General features: G+C 39.7%; 1 protein-coding gene across 1 annotated transcript in view; it reads left to right on the top strand.

The window, feature by feature from the left end:
- The first annotated feature begins 4,490 nt into the window (after positions 1-4,490).
- Positions 4,491-27,223, top strand: part of ANKUB1 (ankyrin repeat and ubiquitin domain containing 1) — a 28,520-nt gene continuing 5,787 nt past the window's right edge. The window contains 4 exon segments of the mRNA XM_030329694.1: positions 4,491-4,677; positions 6,956-7,099; positions 15,047-15,263; positions 24,673-24,787. Of these exon segments, the coding sequence (XP_030185554.1) occupies positions 4,588-4,677; positions 6,956-7,099; positions 15,047-15,263; positions 24,673-24,787 (566 nt within the window). The 5' untranslated portion in view covers positions 4,491-4,587.

Below are 27,223 nucleotides of genomic sequence, written 5' to 3'. Positions count from 1 at the left end.
TTGCAAATAGGCATATATATTTGCAAGGATAAAGTTCTATAAATAACACTGGTATGTCAAAAACATGTGCATTTATACTTTAAAATATATTTCCAAATTTTCCTTTATTTGGAATTATACCAAAATATACTCCCTATAGCAAAATATGACTACAGACTTAGCAAGAGTATGTAATCAACCTTTTGGATCTTTTCCAATTTCCTGGTAAAAAATAGCATCATGTTATAGTTTAATTTACACTTCCTCCTATTATGAGTTAAGCATATATAATATTTGAAAGCCATTTGTATTTCCTTTTCTGTAAACTGTTTATATCATCTATTGATTTTTCTACTGATTTTTTTTTGTCATTTCCTTATTGATGTGTAGGTATTCTTTTTTTTTAATGTTTTATTTATTTTTGAGAGAGCGCAAGCAGGGTAGCAGTAGAGAGAGGGGGACAGAGGATCTGAAGGGGGCTCTGCACGTACAGCAGTGAGCCCAATGTAGGGCTTGAACCCACGAACTGCGAGATCATGACCTGAGCCAAAGTTGGATGGCCAACCAACTGAGCCACCAGGTGCCCTAGGTACTCTTTATATATTAAGGAAATTAACCTTTATCTGTAATAGTTGCAAATATCTCCTCACTTTGTCCTTGGCTTTATATCAAGTGGGTTTTTCCATGCAGATTTTTTAAACTATAGTTGAATTTATCAGTGTTTTCTTTAATGGATTCAGTATTTTTTGTCATAGAAAGATCTTATCACTGAAGGTGATTTTTAAAACTTCTTATAGGGGCGCCTGGGTAGCTCAGCTGGTTGAGCATCCGACTTCGGCTCAGGTCATGATCTAGCGGTTCATGAGTTTGAGCTCCTTGTCGGGCTCTGTGCTGACAGCCTGGAGCCTGCTTAGGATTCTGTCTCCCTCTCTCTGTGCCCCTCCCTGCTCATAATCTGTCTCTCTCTCAAAATAATAATAATAATGATAATAATAAAAAATATAATTCTTATAAACATATAAGACTAATGTTTTCATAGTTCTATTTTTACATTTAAATTTTTGATTAATTTTTAATTTCTCATGATGCAAGGTAAAAAGTATAGTTCCTTTTTTTCCAGGTTAATCAAATACTATCTTATCTCCCCACACCATCCCCACTGGTGCAAGATGCCACTTTAATCATATACTAAACTCTTATGAGTCAACTTTTATGCTTTCCATTTTCCCACCGATTTTACTGACTGTTCATGTGCCAGTGCTACACTGTTTTAATTATGATACCTTGTAATATGTTTTAAATCTGGTAGGTGAGTGTCTTTCATTACTCTTCCTTTCCAGAGTTCTTCTAGCTATACTGACAGCTTATTTTTCTATATTAATTTTAAAACCATCTTGCACAGTTCAGAAAAAATCCTGTTCGTTCACAATACTGTATTGTATACTTGAAAGTTGCTAAAAGTAGATATTAAATGTTCTCACCACTCACACACACACAAAATGGTAATTGTGTGAGGTGATAGACGTATTAATTAACACTGCTATGGTATCCACTTTACAATATATACATATATCAAATCATCACATTGTAGATCTTAAACTTACACAATATCATATATCAATTATAGATCAATAAAGCTGGAAAAATCCTGTTGGTATTTTTATTGGGATAATATTGGTTTATAAATTAATTTAGGAAGAATTGATGACTTTAATGGTTTTGAACCTTCCTTCCAACGTAATGGTATGTTGGTTTACTTCTTCAAGTCTTTTATGTTTGTTGATTATGTTTTTACATTTATGTTATATATCTCTTATGTGTTTCTTGCTCAGTTTACTCCTAAGATATTTTTTCTTTTATAAATGGAGTATTTTCTTCCATTATGTCTTTTATGTCTGTCATTTGTTTCTTGAGAGCTACTAATTTTTATATATTAATTTCAAACACAGCCACCTAGCTGAATTATCTCATTATTTGTCATAGTGTCAAAAATTGATTGTCATGATTTTTTTGGTTTACAAAAAAAATGTCTTAGAAATGCCTTCTATGATAGGGATAATTTTACTTTTTTCCAATTATTATTTCTCTTACTGAAACATTTTGGCTAATGTTTTGGCAATAACACTAAGCAACAATTGTGGTGATCGTGAATATTCTTACCTTGTTCCAAATGAAACTGAATCTTAAAGGATGACTATAAATTCGAACTCTTTTAATTTGAGGGCACCTGGGTGGCTCAGTTGGTTGAGTATCTGACATCAGCTCAGGTCATGATCTCATGGTCCATGAGTTTGAGCCCCACATCAGACTCTGTGCTGACAACTCAGAGTCTGGAGCCTGCTTTGGATTCCGTGTGTGTGTGTGTGTGTGTGTGTGTGTGTGTCTGTGCCCCTCCCCTACTCATGCTCTGTCTCTCTCTCAAAAATAAATAAACAGTAAAAAAAAGAAGAAGAAGAACTCACATACTTTTAAGTGACAGAAACCAATTAGAGCACGCTTAAGCAAAATGGGTGGAATGTATTATATAAATACAGAGTGTCTCACAATTCAAGGGCAGCAGAAACCATGGGAGTGCTCTCTATGTCCTGTGTTCGTCTTCATATGTCTGTTTCATTCTTTCTTCTTAGATTTCTCTGCCACTCAGTCACATTGGAGGAAGAAGATGATTTACCCACAGTGACTAAGTTGCATGTTACAGATCAAACCACAAGTTCTTATTTTCCTTCAGCCAAAAAGAAAGGATTCTGACAGTTCCATTCTGGTCCAAATAACTGATGATGAGAAAAGGGTCACATTACAAACATCACTGCTGGCGACAGAGAGGTAAGGAGTAAGTACTTAATGACATAATTTTGAGCGGGGCATTTACTCCAAAGGCAAGACTACTATAACATACAAAAATACACATGTATTTCAGGAAGCTACAAAGCACTTGGTTGTGATTTCTTAAAGTACATATGCTTCTTTAAGATCCTATGTCTTAGGTTGGTTTCTCTGGAAGCAGAGCCTGAGACAGGGATTGGGATGCATATCAATTACTGAGGGAGTACACAAGAAAAACTAGCAAGGGAGAGAATTCAGCAGAGTTGGGAAGAAGAAAAAGTGAGAAAGAATGTAGTCTCAGGTAAAGTCCAGCCATAGTCTGATCTACAAGAATCTTTTGCAGAGTTTTCACTCCCTAAGATGAGAAGGCAGGCCTTTTGTAGTCCCTTAGCCATCTGTTATTAAGGCGGGGTGCCTAGTTGTTTGGCAAGGCAGCTCCCATCAACTTAGGGCAATTCTTTAGAGAGGGGGGTGTAGCTATGAGCCTTTGCCAGTCAACAGACACAGCAGCTTGGGGGGAGACACTGAAACAGCATGAACTACACCCTATGTTAATAAACTTCTTACCAAAATGTTGACAACATAAGAAAATATCATGATGTTGCAACACTTGAAAAATATGAGGCAAAAAGAGTTAGTTTTGCAATTAAATCCTTTGCCCTTTTTATGTTTTCCATTTTCTCAAATTTCTTATGGTTGGAATTCAGGTTGGAAATCACAATGGAATCAACTAACAGGTTAATATTTATGGAGCATCTATCATGTGACTCACATTGTGCTAAATGCTGTTAAGAATACAAAGCAATGCAAGATGAGGATTCTGCTGTGGATGAGGAGGAAATGGAGGAAGAAGACAAGATTTATATACACAAATAATCAGACATAACAGCAGTAAACCAAGTTTGTCATACTGGGAGAGCCTTAGAATTAAGCTCCAGTACAAGGCTTACTCTATAAACTTGAGAAATGGTGCTTAATATCTTTTCTCATTTATTGAATAGAGTTTGAAATATTTTCCACCAATGCTAAGGGAAGTTGAAGAAAATAACAACAGTAAATTGTTCTAAATAACATGAAGGCAAGGACTAAAAGACATACAACTATATCGTGTTGCTATTGGAAAGATTCCATTACACAGAGATGCAAAGGGAAAACCACAGTCATTTGCCTCTGCATTCATCTCCCTGGTGCAAGTGGGCATTGTTCTGTACCCCATGGCGGGATTAGAAATACTGCCAGGGAACAAGTACACAAAGTTGTTAAGGAAACCAGAATGCATCAGCTCAGAGTTATTTACAGAGAACTTTCAGGATTATCACATTCAATAAAATCAACTCTGTTTAAACATGCTTCACTGCTTGCCAGTACATCCCAATCACATATCTATTTTGAAGGGTCTTTCAATCAGCTGCACTTGAGTAAAAATTCAAGAGTCAGGAATGATGGTCACAAAGTGTAATTTATGTGTGGCATTTCTGTATTACATGTTTGATCTTGTTCACACTTGCCCCAACCATTGTCAAGTTTGTTGGCTTCTGTAATATCGGAACAAGGTGGCTGTTGACTGCCATTGATAGAGAAACATTTCCTCCAATGCAGCTGTTGTCTGTGTTACCCAATACTGATACAGCAGGACTTGTCTCTTCACATTCTCTCCACTCAGCTTTCAAGCTAGATAGTAACAGCTGCCTCTGGCCATCGTTTTCATCCTTAATTGTGAATTGGAATTTTTCCAGCTACCCAATTCTTTGAAAAAAGTTGCAGGGTTGTTTGTTTGTTGAGAGAATGAGGATTTTCATAGCCTTTGAGGGATCTTTTGAACCATTTGATGTTTCAGCAGATGAAACTGTGGAGACTGTCAAGCTGATGATAAAGGTATGTGCTTTGTCCCTAAGCCACTAAGATGTATACTAATTTTAACTATGCAATAAATTTAAACTGTACATGGGGCAGAGATACTATTAGGTACGTTTCCAGCAAACTGGGAACTAAAACTATTTGAAAATATCATTATTTGCTTACATAACAGTTTGATAAGGATATAGTAACCATGGAGTTGTTAGACAGGAAGCAAACTGAGTCAGTAAATTCTCAGGAAAAAAAAAAAAAAGTTTGACTTCTCTTTATGAAATGTGTGGGTTGTGCACTGGCCAGGTAGTATTATTGCAATTCTTCATAAAAGGACAAAAACAGGGCATTAAACTCTAAACTATATAAGTAGAGCATGCCAATTGTCAGATAGATGGCCCATTTGGTGAACAAGTAACTAGAAAGATCCAAAAGGTTTTTGAGGTGGAGAGGACTATAGACAACTTCTGAGCTATAGCCTCATTTTGCAACCAGGGAAACTGAAGCTCAGAGAGGCTGACCATCTTACTTATGATTACAGAACCAGGATAAGAAATAATTTGGATTCAGTACCTCTTATAAATTTTTAGAAATATCCCCTCTAAAATGGGAACTTAAGACAAATGTTTAGGTCCTGACCATCAGATAGTAGTTAACTTCGAGACGATCATTTCTATTTGCTGAGGAGCATTTATTGAATCGCAGTCACATGATATTTAATAGATTACTATGATTACTGAAATCTAGATCTTCTAACACAGAGGGTCTTAATCTTTCTATGTCATGAATCCTTTGGCAGTCTGATGAAGCCTATGGATTCCTCAGAATGTCTTTATTTTTTTTTTTAATTTTTTGATGTTTATTTTGGAGACAGAGAGAGGCAGAGCATGAACGGGGGAGGGGCAGAGAGAAAGGGAGACGCAGAATCCGAAGCAGGCTCCAGGCTCTGAGCTGTCAGCACAGAGCCCGATGCGGGGCTCGAACTCAGGGACCGTGAGATCATGACCTGAGCTGAAGTTGGACACTCAGCCGACTGAGCCACCCATGCGCCCCCCTCAGAATGTCTTTATTTTTTTTTTATATGAAATTTATTGACAAATTGGTTTCCATACAACACCCAGTGCTCATCCCAAAAGGTGCCCTCCTCAATACCCATCACCCACCCTCCCCTCCCTCCCACCCCCCATCAACCCTCAGTTTGTTCTCGGTTTTTAAGAAGATAAAAAGCTTCTGCACAGCAAAGGAAACAATCAGAATGTCTTTAAATGCATACAATAAAATACATACAAAGAAAAGGAAACAAGCGATATTGAAATATGGTTTTCAAACATTACAAAACAAATTTGTGGAGTGCCTGGGTGGCTCAGTTGGTTCAGTGTCCAACTCTTGATTTCAGCTCAAGTCATGATCTCGGGGTTGTGGGATCGAGTCCTGTGTCGGGCTTCATGCTGAGCATGCAGTCTGCTTAAGATTCTCTCTCTCTCCCTCTGTCCCTTCCCTGTTCACATGCATGCACGCTCTCTCTCTCAAAATAAATAAATAAATAAATAAATAAATAAATAAATAAATAAATAAATAAATATTTTTTTAAAAACCAAATTTGTGATATGGTGGACTTAACATATTGACAAATTTTAGCAATGCATCTAATAACTTGTAATTTCAAAGTAGTGATCAGTATAATATTTTGAGATTTCTGCAACAACTATAGCGTGATATGAAAATAGCTATGACTTCTACTGGTGACAAAGTCACAGATATAGCCAACCACTGTTTCTTAAAAAATTTTTTTTTTCAACGTTTATTTATTTTTGGGACAGAGAGAGACAGAGCATGAACGGGGGAGGGGCAGAGAGAGAGGGAGACACAGAATCAGAAACAGGCTCCAGGCTCTGAGCCATCAGCCCAGAGCCCGACGCGAGGCTCGAACTCACGGACCGTGAGATCGTGACCTGGCTGAAGTCGGACACTTAACCGACTGCGCCACCCAGGCGCCCCAGCCAACCACTGTTTCTTTAGTTTGTTGCCTATATACACAGTAGTTTGTTGCCTATATATATAATCTCAGTTTAATTTAGAGTTAATAAAAATAAAATATAGTTTTTCCTAACTAAATTCTATCCGTAAACTTTTGTGGAGGTCTCTAGACTCCAAGTTAAGAGCTCCTGTCTAATACCTCTTCCTCTGTCCAAAATAATTTTATAATTCTCAGTGGGGGAAAAAAACATAAAAGAAAAGAGATTATATTGTGGGTCTAGTAACGTGGAAATACACTGCTTTGATAAATGTGCTATTGATTTTTAAGGATTATTTCCACATTCCTCTCTCTGAAGATGAACAAGGAAGGCGGTATCTGGAGCTGATGTATGCTGGAGCAGCCCTAAAGGACAGCTGGAGTCTTGCGGATGTTGGAATATCTTTTTGTTCAACTCTCAAATGCTTTGTTAAGGTATGGTGATCAGAATAACATTTTTTTTTAACGTTTACTTATTTTTGAGAGATAGAGAGAAACAGAGCAGCAGCGGGGAAGGGGCAGAGAGAGAGGGAGACACAGAATCTGAAGCAGGCTCCAGGTTCTGAGCTGTTAGCACAGAGCCCGAGGCAGGACTCGAACTCACGGACTGCGAGATCATGACCTGAGCTACAGTCAGAAGCTTAACCGACTGAACCACCCAGGTGCCCCAGAATAGCATTTCTCCAAGATACCTACTTCATTTTGAGTAAAGTGTGGATAATTCAACAAAAGTAATTTCATAACTTAGGAAGAACTTTTCTTGCCTTCTCCTGTCTTTCATTTGTCTAACTGGTCTTATTTCTGCTGTAAGGGGAAATAAGGTGTGGAGTCTGGATAGAGTTCCCCTTGTTTACTCCCTTCTCTCCCTTCCCTCCTCTATCCCCTTTGTTGCTGCTCCAAACAGTCATCCCAGAACAACCCACTTACAAATATCAGAATAAGGCCAAGGCGTAGATCTGGAATATTGATGTGGAAGGAAAATTCAATCACTTCCATGGGTCCACAATGGATTAGGGGCAGTGGAGTGAGGAAAGGAAGAAATTCTCAGTAACTGTTAAGAATGAAGGGGGGGGGGATGGGCACCTGGGTGGCTCAGTCAAGTGTCCAACTTCAGCTCAGTTCATGATCTCACAGTTCATGGGTTTGAGCCCCACGTCAGGCTCTGCGCTGACAGCTCAGAGCCTGGTACCTGCTTCAGATTCTGTGTCTCCCTCTCTCTCTCTGCCTCTCCTACACTTGCACTGTCTGTCTCTCTCTCTCTCTCAGAAATAAACATTAAAAATTAAAAAAAAAATTTTCTTAAATGAAGGGGCAGTTTCTACATCCAAATCCAGTGAGAGTAGCCCTTCGTTAATTATGTGTACATACCCCAGAGACAGCCTTTTCCATTTATAGTGCCCTTAATTAGTGGTGCTTAATTGGGGGTCCTTAAGCACTTTACAAAACCCTAAAATTGCAAAATAAGCAAAATTATGTGCCTGGAGATTTTCTGGGTGGAGGATCCTTAACTTCTGACAATTTCTTAGAGACAGGTGGCCTAAAGAGTTTAAGAGCTGATCTCTAGGGAAGAAATATGATTCAATAATAGTTCTTTACCCCAAATGAAAACATGATCCTCAAGAAACTAAGCAAATAAGTACACATTCTCTGCTAAATGGGGCACTAATTTTCTCATATTTAGCACTTAAAAAATGTTTATGATAGCCAAAGCTAATTCTTTTTGTTTTTTAATATGTTTTATTGAATAAGTGGAGAGTCTATGTTTTAAAAAAATACTCTAGAATATTTACTACTGGGGCGCCTGGGTGGCTCAGTTGGTTAAGTGTCCAACTTCGGCTCAGGTCATGATCTCACTGTTCCACGTCGGGCTCTGTGCTGACAGCTCAAGGCCCGGAGCCTGCTTCAGATTCTGTGTCTCCTCTCTCTCTGATCCTCCCCTGCTTGCACTCTGTCTCTCCCTCTTTCTCAAAAATAAATTAACATTAAAAACTTAAAAAAAATAAAAATAAAAATAAAAAATAAAATAAAATATTTACTACTAAGTAGTAAAAACAGGTCATAGAAAAAAAAGCATTGTATGATCTCATTTATGTAAATAAAAATAACATATTTATATATGTGTCTTTAATGTTTTATGAGCATTTATTCATGTGTTATTGTTATATTCTTGAAGACTGTTTAATTACCAAAAAGATAGATAAAAATAACTCTGACTTCTTTTCTCCCTCTGCACTAAAATAATTATAGTATAATACTCTTTTGGGTAGACTAAATTCCATCTCATTTCTTTTTTTTCCCCAATCTCATTTCTTAAATGTCTTTCCTCATGTCTTTAAATATACTCATATACTATGTTTTTGGTAATGTACAGGATAAACTCTTTAAAATGTCCTGGAATTTTCCAGTGCCAAGAATGATGTTTGAGATATGTTGTTTGTTTACCTGGAGATAGTGGTATAAGTTTATTACTAATATTTGAGCTGGCTGGAAGAGATGGATTGAGCCACAGCTGTTTAGGGACGTAGATAATGTGTGTTAAGAGTATGAATAAAATACTATTATTTAACTCAGCACTGGCTTTATTTTCCTTATTTAAAAAATTCTTCCTTTTATGTATTTTTGACCAGGTAGTACACTCACATAGATAAAAGATACAAAAAGTATATATACAGTAAAAAGTCTTCCTCCTACCTTTGGCCCCTCAGTTTCCCTCCCTCGATGCAATCCATTTCATAGTTTTACTTACAAAAATATTTTATAAATCTCGCAATAAAGCATCATCTATCACAGTGATGCAAGCTGTCTTCTCACTGAACTCAAACCTTTCTCTGGAGTTTAAACTCCTAATGGAAAAAAAAAAAAAAAGAGTAGAGAGGTAAAATGGGTTTACCCAAGAGAGGCAGAAGCTAATTATGCATCACAGGACTGGCCAGCACATAGGGTTTAATTAAAAACTCTCAAGTTCAATGGAAATCTTACTGATCTTAATCTTCACTTTCTCCAGTAGAATCACATTTAGAGAAGCTCATATCACTGGTTTTAGGAGAAAAACAGTATCTTGAATCTGAAAGAAGAGATTTACCTGCAAAAGCCATAAATATTGGCTTTTATCCTGCCTTAGTTCCTGTTTAGATGATAAAACAGGCCTATTTCAAAAGTCCACACCATTTACTGTGTATGAATAATAACAGTCCAAATGGGTTTACAACAACAAAAATACATGATGAAAATATCCCATGCCTCAGAGAATGCAGTCAGACCAGTTCTGTGCTGTTTAATCTATCTTAAGTAACTAACACAAGGCTGCATTCTAAGTCATGTTGTTGCTTTATTGCATAGTTAGATGTATACAAATTTAAGTAGTACCTTTCCAATTTAACTATAGTACTTCACGCAATTAGTTTTACCTTCTGAGAATCTCGAAAAGCTAGAGGCTCTTCATTTATTTTGGTACAACTTAGACATACCAAGATGAGAAACAAATGCTTTTGCAAAGTTTAAAAATTTGCCAAGTAAACAACTTTCTTTTTTAAAAAACTACAAGTAGATATTATGAAAAAAATCCAAAATATTTGGTTTCTTTATCGTGCTTATATTTTTGTGTGAATTACAAGGCTTGCTTGTGTGAAAAGAGGAAAAGACTTCTGATAAATTAAGAGGTGATCTGCTCTTAAGTACATTTTTTAAATAGTCAATATATTTCCCAGCTTCCTTGTGTATTACACCTTCTCCTTCAATGGTAATGTAGACCCATTTGGAAAAGTGAATGAGGAGGTGATATGAGAATAGTGGGGAAGGAACATTGTATTCGTTTTTTCTTCTTTGGGAAAAAACTACAGAAACCATAGATGTTATCTTCTACAGCACATATATCCAAGTTCTATTAACACAGGAGTCAGTCCTGCCCATTCATTGCTGCCCATTCATCCGGTAAACCGTGGCATGATGCAGTGGAAAGGCCTAGGTTGTCAGACATGCAGAAATGCTATCGCACTTGCCCCCTTCACTCCAACCAGTGTTATTGTGGAAACTATTGCTTGAGTTTTGTTGGCACCCACTGCCTGGAATAGCACCTGGCATATGAGGCTCTCTGTAAATAGGTGTTGAATAAATAAGTTGACAAAGGCCTTGAGAGGTAGAGTGTGAAAATTAACAAGAAGGTGTATGATTGTTATCAGAAATGTTATAGCAAGGTATTGAGATGCATTTCAGGATTTGGATTTCCTCCCTTACTGTGGCATCTCTCTCCCTCTCTACCCTCACGGCAAGGCGCTCCTGCATCCTTGCCCTATATTTTCTTATCTAGCATCAGGGTTCTTAGCTGCAAGCAGCAGAAACAAACCCTGGACAATTGAAGCAGAAAATAAACATATTGAAAGGCTACTGGGTAGTTCACAGTCTTGACAGGAAGACTGAAGAATCAGGCTCAGAGATTATGGAGCCAAAAACAATGTCTTAATCAGGCCCTAGGACTAGTCCAGGAAAGCTACCACTTCGGCTACCTCTAAGCCCTTGAAGCAGGTCCTGGACACAGCAGCAATGCCTCAGATCTGCCACTGCCACAGAGGATTCCCTGTATCTGTTCCTGCTCTGCCTTACTGGCCCCTAATTCAAAGTAGGGCTGGATGGGTAGGCCTGAGTAGGAGCATCCTGGTCACGTGTCCAGGACCTACTGCAAAGGGGGCTAACAAGCAAATCTTTGACAGGTCACACCTTCTACCATGTGAGGTGGGCTCAGCCTCCCTGACACTCCTTCTGGGTTCCCTGCCAACCAAGGGATGGCGTTAAAGCTTAGTTATTCCTTTCGGGCATCCTTGGAATGTTATTTTACGGTAAGAGATCAGATTAATTGTGGTAGTATTGAGTAAATGTTGGAGTATGTAAAGAATTTGGTGAAGAAAAGTATTTGAATTCAGTGTCCTAGAATTCAAGTATAACGTCTTCAGGATGATTTTCATACAAAAGAAGTTTACGAGGTTAAGATGTTTATGAAGACATCTCAACTTGAATCCATTCAGTTCAACAAAAGCAAACATTATTTTTTTTTTTTTTTGTGGTTGGTTAGGAGGTTTTATTTTATTTATTTATTTTTTTCAATATATGAAGTTTATTGTCAAATTGGTTTCCATAAAACACCCAGTGCTCATCCCAAAAGGTGCCCTCCTCAATACCCATCACCCACCCTTCCCTCCCTCCCACCCCCCATCAACCCTCAGTTTGTTCTCAGTTTTTAAGAGTCTCTTATGAAAAGCAAACATTATTTATTTCCTCTTTTCATCTACTCAGGAATCATTGGGGCAAGTTTCTGCTTTTTTAGTGCTGCAACTCCAGAAGAGCAAAATCTAAAAAAGCAGAACTTGTAGAAAATGTATAGCAGTGTTCAAAACTTGCATTAACTTTTGTTTTCTTTCCATCTGTTTCTCTTTAACTTTTCCTATTTTATTGTTAATGCACATGTTTTTACAGTGAGTTTGCACTTGGTTTCTTAAGACAAAAGTGGAATTATTACCATGAAGTAGATCTATGTATTTGTTTTTATTGAAAAATAAGACATTTTGTCTGTACCTCCTACCTACCATGGTGTCTTGGTTTATTTGTAAAGGGAAAAATCTAATTTTATGTATGCTCAACAATTATTTGCGGTAGTATTGTTTATTTAATAACATCTGACTTCCTTGAGTATAACTACCAGTGTTCCCTTTAGAAAATTTGAGGAGTGGCATCATAGAGCTAGAGAGATGGCTTTTCTTATGTACATAGAATGAGTTGGCAAGTTGCTATTAATCAGCACCTACCTGCTCCCCCTCCAAATAACCAACATGAAGAAGTGTCTCCAATATTGGTCTGTCTCATTAGAACTTAAAATGAGCTTTTTCACAAAAATAAGGTTTATAAAATGATAGATAAATAGAGTTAAAATATTACAAAGAGAACTATATTCCAGATACATTAAGAATTAAATGGGCCTGGGAAGTTCCTGGGTGCTATAAAAAAAAAAAAAAAAAAAAAAAAAAAAAAAAAAAAAAAAAAAAAAAAAAAAAAAAAAGAACAAACTCAAAATAAATAAATAAATAAATAAATAAAATAACAAATTCTGTAGGTGTTAATTTTCTTGCAACTTAAGAACCTGGCTTCATTAATAATAATATTTTTTTATTTACACTTTTGATTTTCATCTAAACATTGCCGTATATTTTGCAATTCTAACTTATTACTTGTTTCAGAGCTTTATGTATACCTAGGTTATAGATGCTTGTGTTTATTCATATTATTAGAAGCTCCTTTTTAACTTAACTCTGTAACATTATGTAATTGCTAGTTAGCTATTAAGAGTGACTTGGGCCTTTGCTATTTTGTTTGCACATTACACATTTAATTTTAACTATAAATTAGTATCGGTACCAAGGGCTAACAAGAAATCAGAGTAATCATAAAAGAAATAAGGAACAGCTATTATCTAAAATATAATTTTTCTCCCCCCCCCCACTCTTTTTATTCAGTTTTCATAGAATTTCTTCCTACCTATATATATCACATGGATTAGGTTGGTCTTTAATGCAGCCATAGGAAAACATAAACATGGCGAAAGGGAAAGGGTGAATCCTATGTCCTTTCCATTTTTACTGAGCAGATTTATGAGAAGCTATTGAGTAAAACTGTTCTAAGCACTTCAGACTCAGGAAACAGAGGGCCGGAACCTGTTTCTGGTGATTTGAGTCACTGAAATGGGCCCCAGATCAAAGCTTTGAAGCCTAAATGTTCATCAATAACATTCATTACTCCTTTAAAGCCTCCTTCAAAGAGATCTGCATGTTGATTATATCATTGCAATGTGTGACCTGGGAGGAGGGGAATGAATATAACGTATTATAATCCTGAAACAGGGAGGGGCTCCTGGGGAATCCAAAAATAAATTTTGATAGGAGAAAGGGAGAGAAGAACAGAGGCTGAACAAGAGAGCAATGACTGGCTGGAGCCCCCTTCTCAGTTTTACTTAAGACCCCTCTCCAAGAGTCCCATGTTACAGTGGCAGCACTGTGCATTCAAATCTGCCAAGCCAACAAGAAGCCTTCGAGGAAAAAAATGATTGTCCTGAATCCGATAAAGAAGAAGTAAAGTCAATTTCACTTTTTTTGTTAGAAGAGTGAAAATGTTAATAGTCTTCTCTCCGCCCCCTTCACATTTCCCGTTTCCTGTGTTTTTAGTTTTAGTTTGCCTTGATTCACCTGTTGTTAACAGGAGGATGAACATTTTCCCCAAAGTTTCCATTTTAACTCTACTTCAGATCCATCAGTGCCACTTGCTTTCCTATTTGGATTGCAAAAGAAAAAGAAAAAAGGAAAATTTTCACTTATATTTAGAACTTCCCTTTTTAAAGAGTAAAAATAAATACACATGTTTGTTTTTTTTTTAAGTCAAACCATACAGACAATGAAAAGCATAAAATGATAAGCCAACTATCCCCCCAATCTTGAACTTGGTTCCACTCCTTAGAGACAACCTCTTAGAAAGGATTTTAAGGGGTGCCTGGGTGGCGCAGTCAGTTAAGCCTCCGACTTCAGCCAGGTCACGATCTCGCAGTCCGTGAGTTCGAGCCCCGCGTTGGGCTCTGGGCTGATGGCTCAGAGCCTGGAGCCTGTTTCTGATTCTGTGTCTCCCTCTCTCTCTACCCCTCCCCCGTTCATGCTCTGTCTCTCTCTGTCCCAAAAATAAATAAACGTTGAAAAAAAAAAAGAAAGAAAGGATTTTAAAAACTGACCAAAGGTTTAGAATCCATTGTATTTCTTTTTTTTTAATGTTTATTTATTTTGAGAAAAAAAGAGAGAGAGAGAGAAAGCATGAATGTGAGGGGCAGAGAGAGTGGGAGAGAGAGAATCTCAAGCAGGCTCCATGCTGTCAGTGCAGAGCCTGATGCAGGGCTTGATCCCACAACCGTGAGATCATGACCTGAACCAAAATCAAGAGTCAGACACTTAACCAACTGGGCCATGCAAGTGCCCCGAAGAATCCACAGTATTTCCAAATCAATGCACAACATAACAGTGGAGTTGTTTCTCAACCAACACCTCCATAAGTGCAGCTTGGATATAAATTATCAACATGCCTCTTGTGTATCTGGGTTTGTTGACTAAAAAAAGGGGTCTCAAAGCCCTGCCAAGTCTTCTTTATGCTACTCAAAGCAGGAGGACTCCTTAATATCCTTGGGCAGAAGAACAAGAGTTAGACCAGAAGCCAGGGAACCTAACTGGCCTTTGCCCTCATCCTTAACACCCATGTCATGGAAGTTACAGGCACTTAGGGCCACCCTCCAAAACGTTTTTCCCTTGCTGCAACCCCAAGACAGTGCTTATTCTTAAGTTCCCTCTTTCTCTTTCCCCTTAGGAAGAAGATAAGCCAACTCTCTATGTGTTCAATGCTGTGACCCAAGAGACAATGCCAATGATGGAGAACATCTCCCTTCTTAGTAAAAAAGTGTCTGATCTGAGAACACTGGTAGCTCTGAGATGTGGCTTTCCCGTGAGTGTCTTCTGTCTCCGGACCCCAAATGGAATGGAGATGTATGACTGCAACACCCTCAGGGACTACCAAACAGACATCGGTACTGCCCACTATATTTGATACTAACTACCACTCAGCGCTAGGGTTCTTCGATACCAGATTTGCAACAAATGGAGGAATTGTTTCCAAACTAAAACTTCTGTAACCTCAGTGGGGATGTAAATTATCCATACACCTCTCTGGTAGCTGGGTCTGTAGACGAAGAAATAAGAATAAGAAAGGTCTCATAGCCCTGCCAAGTCTTGTTCTCTTTTCTCAAAGTAGGATAACTTGTTAATATCCTCGGGATAGAAGAGCAAAACTCAGACCAATTTATATGTTTCTCTTTCAAAATATATTTCAAGAATACATAGAAGGAAGTTCAAATACACATTCTTTTTCTCCTTTTAACACGAATGGTAGCATGTGAGACTTGCAATCTTATTTTAAGATATTATCAGTTACGTTAATCTTTTAAACAGCATGAAGCAGATACTGTGCAGGCATTCATCCCTGATGTACAGATTAGTGAGCTGGCATTCATCCCTGATGGACACATTACAACCTTTATTTAAATATTGTACTTCCAGGTTGTGACTGCTGTAGCCATATACCATGAAGACAAAATCAAAGGACCATCAGATTGTTTTAACTCTATTGGAAAATGGTTCAAACCTTGCAGAGATTCTTGCTTGAGGTGAATGAATCTTTGTGATAATTAGCAGAAGTTTAGGTAACGTTGTGTTGTCACATTTGTTGCAATGGAATTGGACTTCTCCCAATTTATAGTAGGGCTTTGTAAACATCATTGAATTAGGCAGTTTTGCTTTTTATAACTGCTAAAGTTTCATTTATTGTTATTTCTCTTGACTCTTATATTTGCTAATTCTTTCATGGTACTTTAATTGAGGCTCTCAAAACTTTTGACATCATTTATCATCCTGTTTTTGACCAAAGGAAGTGATGTTCTGGGATTTGTCCTGAGAGCACCTCACAGTAAAGCACATGCCAGTCTGCATGCTTGCTAAGAGATCAGCCCTGCCCAGAAGATGGTGGAGGCTTATGTGAGTAAGGACACACAAGAGACATTTGTCCCCAAGCAATTTATGATCTAGTTATTTAATGAAACATAAAAGGATACATGAGAAAATTAGGGTGACTGCTCTTCAGGCCTGTGGTACTCAGATTATGATATGACAGTTTACAGCTAGAAGAGAATTTAGAAATGGCTTGGTCTAACCTCCAATTTTTATAGATTTAAAGAAAGCAAAATATTCCAAATGGTTGAATGATTTGCTCAGGATGTGTCAAGGATAAACCAGGCCTCCTAAAATGACCCCCTAGGAATGATGGTTTTCAAATGTCAGGTTCTAGGGGCTCGAGTATGACCAGAGTAGACTGCTTTGGCCACCATTAGAACACAGGCCATAGGAGGAGAGGCAAGGAAAGAAGAGCCTCAAAAAGAAGGGAGGAAAAGTCTTTGGGCTGCTTCATATCTTTGTGCAAAGCATCCCTAGTGTTCCTCAATAGCTAGTCCACCTTTTTTAACTAGAGGGTAAAGGAGTTATGATCAGCCTGTCTTCCAGGTTCTCCCCTTCCCAGTCAATGAGTCATCCCTGATGCTATCAAGAGTTGAAAATTGATCCCTTTCTAAAGACAGTGGAAAATCAGAAGGCTTCTGAGAAACAGTCAAGCTCATATTGAAAATCAAGGACTTCAGGGGTGCCTGGGTGGCTCAGCTGGTTAAGCATCCAACTCTTGATCTTGGGTCAGGTCATGATTTCGCCATTTGTGACTTCAAGCCCTGCGTCGGGCTCTGTGCTGACAGCGCAAAGCCTGCTTGGAATTCTCTCTCCCTCTATATCTGTCCCTACCACACTTGTGTTCTCTCTCTCTCAAAATAAAGAAATAAACTTAAAAAAAAATCAAGGACTTCAGTAGCTCATTTAGTCTGGAAATACTTACTAGCTCATATAGAGAGATGCAAAACTGCTTCTGCACTCCAAGCATTTATAATAAAGTGGTAGAAAGAAGGCATGCACATATATTTAGTTATAATCCAATAAGTCAGCTCAGTGTAGGCTGAAGGGCTCAAGGGAAGGCATTCTGGAGAATGCTGGGTGTGAGCACACAAAGATAATCATCTGAAATGAAGAAGGGAAGACATTCCAGGCTTCTGAGCCAAAAGAAAAACACAAGCCACAGGTTCACAAACATGGGTTTAATCCAGGGAAGACAAATATCAGGAGACTGTTCCAAAGAGTGGAGGAGCCTCGCTGAGACCAATAGGAAACACAACTGGGGTCAGATTGAGAAGGGTCTTAGGGGTGAGGCAACAGAACTTAATATGTAAGCTTAATATGCTTGCCACCAGAGCCATGTACATTCTGGAACAGAAATGTTTTAGCAGAAGTTTAATCTGGTAGCAAGCAGCATGAAATACAGATAGGAGTGAAGAGAGAAGTAAGGTGATATGCCAACAGGCTTTCTGAGAATCCCAGTATTAACCAATTCCACTAGCAACAGAAGAGATGAATCTGAGAAACCCAGGAAGTAGAGACAGGATGTCAGGCTGAATCATATTTAAGAAGAGGGAAGCACCAAGGCTCTGACACTAGGACGGTGGTGGTGAAATTTGGGAAAAGGAGCTTATGCTTTGGGTCCTGAACTTTAGATATAAAGAAACTCAGAGAGTATGGTTTATTTCCTAAAAGTTACTCTGCTAGTTGGTAGCAAAGTTGTAAGTACATGTGACATCGTCTAATTCTCCTCCACGACAAATATGGGGTGAGGGCTTAATGATGGGTTGGGTTAGCAGATATTGCTGTAGGCGTCCTGCCCATGGGTCAGGGGCCAAGCCCTAGGAGACATGCTTTCCTAAGAGAGTAAGTACAGAAAGGAACATGTCAAGGGCCAAAGGCCAGTGGTCAGGACATGCTGAAGTCAGGGCAAGTAGACAGAAGAGGAGTCAGAAAAGGAGACATGCAAAGTTGTCAGAAGTGGGAGGGAACTGGGACTTTGCATTGTCACAGATGACAAGGAAGAGACTGTTTTCAGGATGCTGGTAAAAGGCCAAAGACAATGTCTGAGAAAAACTTTTTGATTTGGCTTAAAAGTCACTGGTGAGCTCAGAGCAGTTTTAATAAAGAGGATGGAGACAGAAAGATTTCAGGGATTAAAAAAAAGATAAGTAATTAGAGGATAAAGGATATTTTTGGTGATAGAATATTTAATGATGAACTTATCAAGAATTTGCCAAAGCTAAACATTCTCTAATATTTGTGATTTTGTGACTTGAGGCTTATTGGTACATCATATAGGTACAACACACACCCACACCCCCACCCCCACACCCACCTTTTCTTGTATCAATGTGTATGGGACATTTATATGTTCATTGTAGCCTCATTTCTATTTTTTTTTAGTTTTTAAATATTTATTTTTTATTGAGAGAGAGAGAGAGTGCAAGCAGAAGAGGGGCAGAGAGAGGGAGACAGAATCTGAAGCAGGATCCAGGCTCTGAGCTGTCAGCACAGAGCCCAATGCAGGGCTTGAACTCATGAACCGCAAGATCATGACCTGAGCTGAAGTCAGATGCTTAACTGACTAAGCCACCCAGGCACCACGAGCCTCATTTCTAGTTCTTAAATCTCTATCCTGGCTTTTGCTTTCCTCTTGCTTATCTATGTGCTTGTTTGCTAGTTACTCTGTCTATATTTTCTATGTGCTTATAAACTGACATTAATCCTTTCTGGAACAACTGTGCCTTACAAATAAGTGAATGAAGGAATACCTTTCCTTTACAGAATGATGCCATTGGTATTTTTCACTATAAATGCCATGTGGCATGTATTCGTGGCCAGAATGAGCACATTGTATCTCAGAGACTATTCCAGGAGCAGGGTCCTATCAGACCCTAAAATCTCAGCTGGCTCAAAGGCCCTTCTACCAGCCCTTAGGCCCCTTGAAGACCTACACGTTACTTTAATTCACTTTATAAATGAGAAAAATGAGGCTCAAAGAAGTTAAGTGACCAGCTCAAGGTCATACTGCTAATAAATCATAATCACACACTCAGGATTGGGTTCTTTCCAACAATTTATATTGCCAACTTTTATTGGCACCTACTTTTATTCATGCTCTTTAATTTCTGATAAATGTGTTGTTTTGCTTCCCACTAGGGGAAACCCACACCAGAGAAGTGATTTCCATATTCAGGAAGAAAAATCTCAGATCAGATAGGCAGATATTGACCTCAAAGTATGGATGAGGAATCCGGAACCTTGGGATACAGGGACCACATAGGGAGAAGTGAAGACAATTCCCTAGAACAGGCACTGTTGCTCATACCTGCTTTCCTGAATGGCTTGGCATGGTGATGCGTTTGCAAGTAGAGAGTGAGCAGATCCAGGTTTTATAAACATATACCATTTTGGGGGTCTTTGAAAAAAAACTCAAAATTAAGAAGAGAGGATTAGAAAACTCATATAGTGAGAGGTCCTGAAGCTTAAGTCTCATTAGTTTTACTTCCACTTACAACATAGCATATTTCAAGTAAATTTCTATTTTTCCAACAGAATTCTTAAACTTATGAAGAAATTTAATATGTGACAAAAGAAGCATTACAAACCAACTGGGATGGAAGGATTACCCAATAAATGGTTAACTTGCTTAGAAGTTCTCTGGATTTTCAAAAGTTGAGCATTAAGAGAAAAAGCATCCATTGTCACCTTTGTTCCTTCAGAAATGAGGACTGCTTCATTGCAAGGAACTAAAATTAATAGTTACAACACCTGTAACAATTGTTCCCAGATAGGGAGTTAAAGGAGAATAAAATACAGGGCTCAATGGAGGTGCCCTACTGCTGATGAGGATTTAAATCATATAGCCTTCTCTGCAGTTTTCAGAATCGGGGTTCATCGACACTGGACAGGATGATCGAGGAAGAGCTGAGATCCTAATGCTAGGCAACCACGTAGGAAAGGGCAGGTGGGCCAAGAAGAAGGAAGTTAGTCTCAAATAAGTCCTGCTGGTGGGATCCCTGGGATAGGTAGATAGATCCGTCTGCAACTACATTTAGGAAGGCAGAAGTTGACCTCAGGGTGACCCGGCAGGGGCCTGGTGGGCGAGCCATAGCATAGCATCAAGGTAGTGAGTGAATGAATAAATAAATAAATTACATAAGAGGTGACAAACCAGACAAACTAGTTGTTGACATCAGAGGCTCTGACAACACGTAAGAGAAATCTAACCCCAGAGATTGGGGTTCAGAGTAAGAACTTCAGCTCCAGGCTCAGAGAATGGATGAACCTCAGTTCTAAAACCCAAAGGTAGAGTAGGATACTGACATTCTTGTTCTGGGGCACAAGGTGGGAGCTTGGTCAGGAGGGATAAAAAGGCAACTTACTAGAACTGAGACAATATCTGAGCCAGATGAACAGAAATGCCAACTTCCCATCTGAGCTACTGGCTTAACATATTCCCTTTTACTAGAATTAAGGTTATTTCCTGGGCCTAGAGCTTGGCTGGCTCTTCAGATGGAAGCTGTGCGGCCTCAGCTGTAAAGGATCAAGGAGGCTGCGGTACAGTGTCAATCAGGCTTTTCAATGCTCATCTGTGGATAACAATTTTTTTAAGAGAGAGGGAGAGCAGGAGCTGGGGACAGGGGCAGAGAGGCAAAGGGAGAGAGAGAGAATCTCAAGCAGGCTCCAAACTCAGCACACAGTCTGATGCGGTTCTTGATCCCATGACCCTGGAATCGTGACCTGAGCCAAAATCAAGAGTTGGACACTCAACTGACTGAGCCACCCAGGGGCCCCTATGGGTAATTTTTATAGTAAACTACAAACACAGCAAATCACTTAAGTCAGGAGATGAAATAAATGTACTTGGAACAGTGTTTAAAGTCCCTTGTTTTCAGTGCTACCCATAGGAGTCAAACCTTTAAATAAGAAAGTTTAAGTACAGCAAGAAGCTTCAGAGCAACTAAATCTATTGCATCAAGGATAATAAACACCTGAAAGTATTTATTATAAACTTACTATGTGTCTGGCCCTGAGGGTATGTATGGATAAGCCAAGTCACACATATTCCCAGTTCCTATTGCCAAGGCCATCATATTGATTCAAAGGCAGTCAGCCAATCTACAGATTGTCCAATGACATCAGCTCTCACAGCTGAGTCAATTAAATTCTTGTTTGGAGACAAAGATAACACAGAGGACAGGAATGTAGGCACAGAAGCCAGATTGCCTAGGTACAAATCCTGATTCCACTACTTACTGGGTATGTAAAACCTGGGCAGTTTACTTAATCTCATAGTGCCTCAGTTTCCTTAGATGTCAAGTGGAGAGAATTATACAACCCATACTTAGGATTGTTGTAAATGTTACATTCTCTTATCACGTAAAGTACTTAGAATAATGGAAAGCATATAATAAGCATTCAATGAGTATTAGCTGTTCATATTCAATATATTATTATCATTAATTATTACTAGCCTTGTGAATTCCAATTGGGAAATATAGAGAGACAAAACCGGTTATCAGTGTGGGCAGAAAATTCACGGTGTCATGACGTAAGGTTGGGTCATGGCAAAGCAATGTTGCACGCATACCTCAGCTACAGCAGGACAAACTGTAAGAAGGCAGGGCAGCCTGCTAGCAGAGAAAGGGAGGAGACACAAAGAGCTAAAGGGCTTGAGAAAGAGAGAGAGAGATCCTGGAGCTCCTGGGAGTTGGGGAGTGGCCCATCTTAAGTACTTTTGTTCGCAACGTACAGCAGATCTGGCCCTTGACTCAGTACAACAAACCCCATTTTCCTGAGGGCCTCCTTGCAGCCCAAAAGCATAACTAGAACAGAACCCACAGACTGGATGAGACATAATGCTTGGGCTCAGAGAGTTCTCTGTCAGGGTTTATAAACTGGGAATTCCAAAGCAGAAATGTATTTTTAACAATAAAGACTTTCAACATACATTATGGTAACCAGTTGAACAGTCCTTTTATCTATTGAGAGTGGTGAGCTAATGACATAATTAAGAAGGGCTTCCCGGAGGAGGTGATTCCAGGGTTGCATCATAAACTATTGGCAGGAGGGCGTGGGTAAGAAGTCACAAGAATTCAGACAGCAAAAGGAGAGACCCCAAGGCCAGAAACAGCCTATTGTGCACACTGAAGTGCAGGCCAGCCTCCTGGGCTACAAAGGGCTAGGAGGGCAGCAGGTGGCCAAAATGGATTTGGGAAACAGGGTAGAATTTCCTTCAACAAATATTTACTGATCATCCACCATGAGCCAGGCACCACCAAGGAAAGTGAACATAGAGCTGCGACCAACAGTGGCAAGATTCCTAGCGTCTCGAAGCTTGCGGTTCAGTGGGAAAGGCAAGCAGCACTAAGTAAACAGAAAAAGAGTAAATTTTAAATAGAAATGAGAACTTCTTAGTAAAAGGAAAACAGGATATGGGAATAGGGAGTCATGTGGTAACATGGGGGGGGGGGAAGCTCTGTTAGATGGTTAGCTAGAAGAGGAGATGACAGTTGAGCAGAGACCTGAATAAAGGGATGAGGAGGCTGGTGGGAGCTTCCGGAGGTAGATTTAGGTGAAAGATCATCTAGGCCTGAAATAGGGTGGAGCCAGGGAGACGGAGGCAAGGAAATGGTTCTTAAACTTTTAGGAGATAAACTTTTCAGGCCTTAGCTATTGTGCATGAGAAAAAGGGAAGGACAAAGAGTAACTCCTCAATGTCTAGCTGAGGGAGATAACAAGGAAGACAGTGGTGCCACAAACTGAGACACAACACAGGAGGAAGAGTAAGTTGAGGAAAGATGAGTGGTCTTTCAGAACGATGGGTTTATAATGCACTCTCTTAGATGCCTGTGTCCCCAGTAGGGGGACTCTGGAGCTGAAGCAGAGGCCTAGTGTGGAGATTTGGACTTTGGAATGAACGCCATGTGGGTGGTCAGTGAAGCCAATAGCATCACTGAGATTGCCTTAGTCAGCCAATATTCAGTGAGCACTTATTAAGTGCCAGGCTATGTGGCAAGTCTTGAAGGAACTTTCTTTTTAGTGAGGACATGAAAAACAAAAAAGTCCAAACAAGAAAAATGATTTAAAGTACTGATGATAGGAGCTATGAAGAAGTTAAAATAAAGTCAGAGGATAAAGACTAAAGGAGTTGGGGGGCAGGGGGCAGTGGTGGCCAAGAGGGTCCTTTGTGAGGACATGATGCTTGAACTGAAAACTGAACAGGGACACTATCCTGTGAAAAGCTGGATGAAGACCCTTTGAAGCAAAAGAAATTACAAGTCTTCAGGTCTTGAGATGGGAGTAGATGTAGTGTGTCTGAAGGACAGGTGAAAGGTCAGAGTGGCTGGGACAGAGTGAGTGAGCCAGACAGGAAGGAGATTGGGTTTTATCCCGGGGGAATGTGTAGAGAAAGAAAAGAAGGCTGAGGAAAGAAGATTCCTAAAAAACACCAGCCTGAAAGACAAAGGGTATGAGGTGCTACCTAGCGTAGGCCAGGAGAGAGTAGACTTTTGAGGAGCAAGTGACAAATTCTCCAGCAGCAGGATGCCTGGGTGGCTCAGTCAGTTGAGTGTGTGACTCTTGATTTCAGCTCAGGTCATGATCCCAGAGTCTTGGGATCAGGCTGCATGCTGAATGTGGAGCCTGCTTGGGATTCTCTCTCTCTCTTCCTCTGCCCTTCTCCCCTACTTGCACTTCCTCTCTTTCCCCATTAAAAAAAAAAAATTCTCCAGTGGCAATGAACACATTACTTTCATGTTCATAATACAGAATATCTATTTTGTGAAGGATAAAACAAAAGGATCATTCAACTCCACCCAGAGCCCACTTGTAAGCTAACGGCTCCAAAAGCCCATTAGTCCTGTCACAGTTTCTTCAGTTTCCTTTTCCAACATACTGGCTTCAGTGACATGGTGATGTATAAATTTTTTTAATGTTTATTTATTTTTGAGAGAGAGAGAAAGAGTATAAGCAGGGGAGGGGCAGAGAGAAAGGGGGACACAGTATCCGAAGCAGGCTCCAGACTCTGAGCTGTCAGCACAGAGTCCAATGTAGGGCTAGAACTCACGAACCGTGAGATCATGACCTGAGCCAAAGATAGATGCTTAACCGATTGAGCCATCCAGGCGCCCTTACATGGTGATGTATATGTCAGCACGGAATCAATGTCCACAGGACTATTTTAAGATAGGTGCAAAAAAGTATTGCAGCTTATATGCAATTGCTGTGCAGCTGGGAAAACGGAAGTGCACAGAAGTTAAATGGCTTTTCCAAGTGATTGCAGGCCTAAGCTAAAAATAGCATCCCTGTCTACTTAGTCCAAGGTTACTTTTCGATTTGCATCCAGCTTGTGCCTCCGTTGAAGAAAGCTATCCTTAGAAGTTTTATGGATTTCCAAACCACAGTGATAGACTGGGATGATTAACTGCCTCTCTTGATCCACAGGCACAACACTTCGTTTGGACGTCTGGGATGGATGGAAGGAATTTCTGATGGGTTGTCTTCTGGGACAAAAACTTAAAGTCCAACGCTATTTATCAAATGAAGGACCAGTACTCAAGTATGGAGATAAGACAAATGCTAAATTAAGTAATTTTTACTGAACTTCCATAGGACCTTGAGCCATCAATTCACTCTACAGCTGGAGTGCCGCACCATGCCAATTCCACTTAGCATGAATTAACCTGAAATTATTATTGAGATACTTGCTGGAAAAAGATAGCAGGGATGTCACCAAGGCTGACTGCCTTTGGTGATGGATTGCAATTCAGGTAGACTTTCCTCAGGAAACACTAACTATTTAAATAAGTGATGTCAGTTTGGTTTGGAAATCAGACTTTTAACAGCACTTTGAAAGCCCGTCAGAGTAAGTACCTTGCCACCCTCATATTCAATTATCCTAAAAAGCACTGATTGCTAACTGATTGGCTGCCTCTCCCTAAGCTCCCAAGGAATTTTTCAAACTGCTTTTAATACAAGCCTTCATACTTCTGCCATACATGAACACGTGTGACTGGGGCAGTGGATGGTAGGCTCAGAGAAGCAGGTGATCATTTTAATGTATCTCTGCAGTCAGCAGCTTCTCATACATGTAAGTTGCATTACTCTTTAGGTTTTAATTCGATGGTATTTTAGGACAGGGACCCCTCCTGGTGATTCAGTCATGCTTTACAGAAGCCCACACACCCAGCAAGAGCTCTAAGGGCTCTAAGAAGTGACAGAATAGAAAACAACTTCTGCGATTGTATATAATATTCAATATTCTGAATTAATTTCTATTTAGAGATAGTGATACTTCCCTTTTTTCATGTTCTAAATCCGAAGAAATGGCTGTACTGCATTGTTACTTTAATAGTGCATATTCATTGAGTACTTTGTAACAAGACACTGTGTTACATATATTACCTAATTTTGTACTTAGAACAATTCTATGAGGTAGATACTCTTTATCACCAATGTCACACAGCTAGCCAGGGCACAACTAGATACCGAATCCTAACAATTTAATTCTAATGCTCAGATGCTTAACCATTCCACTTGACTTAATCCTTAAGTAAATCTGAGGAGGGTGAGCAGTGGGGGGTGTGGCTGTGTGCCTGCTTTAGACCCTGCCCCCAATGTACATCCATGCGCATGGCTCAGCTGACCCGGCTGGGCCCACAGGCTCACTCAGTTCCAGGCCTTATCGGCTCTGGTGATGGGTTCCCAGACTGCAATCTCCCTGCCCACACTATCTGTAGTTCTCATCACACACACACACACACACACACACACACACACACACACACACACAGGAACCGGATGGACAAAGGCACACAGGAGAGGAGGGGAAAAAGAGAAAAAAAGACCTATCAGCTCAGAGAATATATATGGTCAGGCTAAAAAGCTCCTTTTATTCTGTCACCCAATCAGCAATCATCTATTGAGCATATACCACACATGATCCTAGGAATATACCAATAAACAAGATAAGGTCCCTGCCTTCAACCTCACAATCCAGTAAGGAAACAAAAAAAACAAGTAACAGTGTGCGTTGGTGGTATAGTGGTGAGCATAGCTGCCTTCCAAGAAACAAGTCACCAATTCCTGGAGAAGCAGAATTGCAAAATGATTAGGGACACAAACTCCAAGGCCCTTCTGCCTAGGTTCATAGCCCTACTCCCCAAGTGTTTAGTGTGTAAACTTGGGCAAGTTATACAGTCATCCTGTACTTGTTTCTTCCTTGAGGAAAAGGGAGTAATAATTGCATCTGTCTCACAGAACTGTTTCAGAGATTGTGTGACTAAATCATCGGAATTTAGAGGGCTGGTTGGCACATGGAAAGCGGGACATAATTGCTACGTGCTGTTGCTGTCACCATTCAGTATGAAAGTGTCATGGCATGGATACAGTCATGATCCATGATATTGGATTGGGAATGTATACAGTGGGCAACTAACTAGACTTAGGGGATCAGGTAAAGCATCCTGAGAAACGCAACTGAGGTCTGAAGGGCTGATACTTAGGCAAATGGAAGGGAGGGGAAAAAAAAAGATATTCCAAAATTGATGGAACCACATGAACAAAGTCCCAGGGGGCAAGAGAATAGCTTCAAAGAACTGAAACAAGTTCCACATGGTAGGTCATGAAGTGAGAGGGAGCTAGTGGCCGGAGGCTAGAAGGATAAGGAGAGGTCAGCTCTTGCAGGCACCTGTAGGAATGTGAAGCAACTTGGGCTTTATCTTTAAGTGCTGGGAAGACATTGAAGGTAGAGAAAAGCCATGATGAGACCTGCATTTTAGAACATTGCTCCGGTTGCAGTGTGAGGAATAGAGGCAGGCAGGGGACAGGGAGATAGTCAAGAGGTAACAGTGGCCTGAACGAAGCTTATGACAGCAGAGGTGTGGCTAAGAAAACTTGACTGTGAAAAGATACATTTAGAAGATAGAATCAGTTAGTCTAGGTAACAATATGAAAGCAAAGGCCAGTTAGTCCATCCAAGAGGGACTCTTCTCCC

Source organism: Lynx canadensis, chromosome C2, assembly GCF_007474595.2.
Source record: "Lynx canadensis isolate LIC74 chromosome C2, mLynCan4.pri.v2, whole genome shotgun sequence".
NCBI lineage: Eukaryota > Metazoa > Chordata > Mammalia > Carnivora > Felidae > Lynx > Lynx canadensis.
Note: the sequence above shows the minus strand (reverse complement) of the source record. Positions and strands in the feature narration are given on the sequence as shown.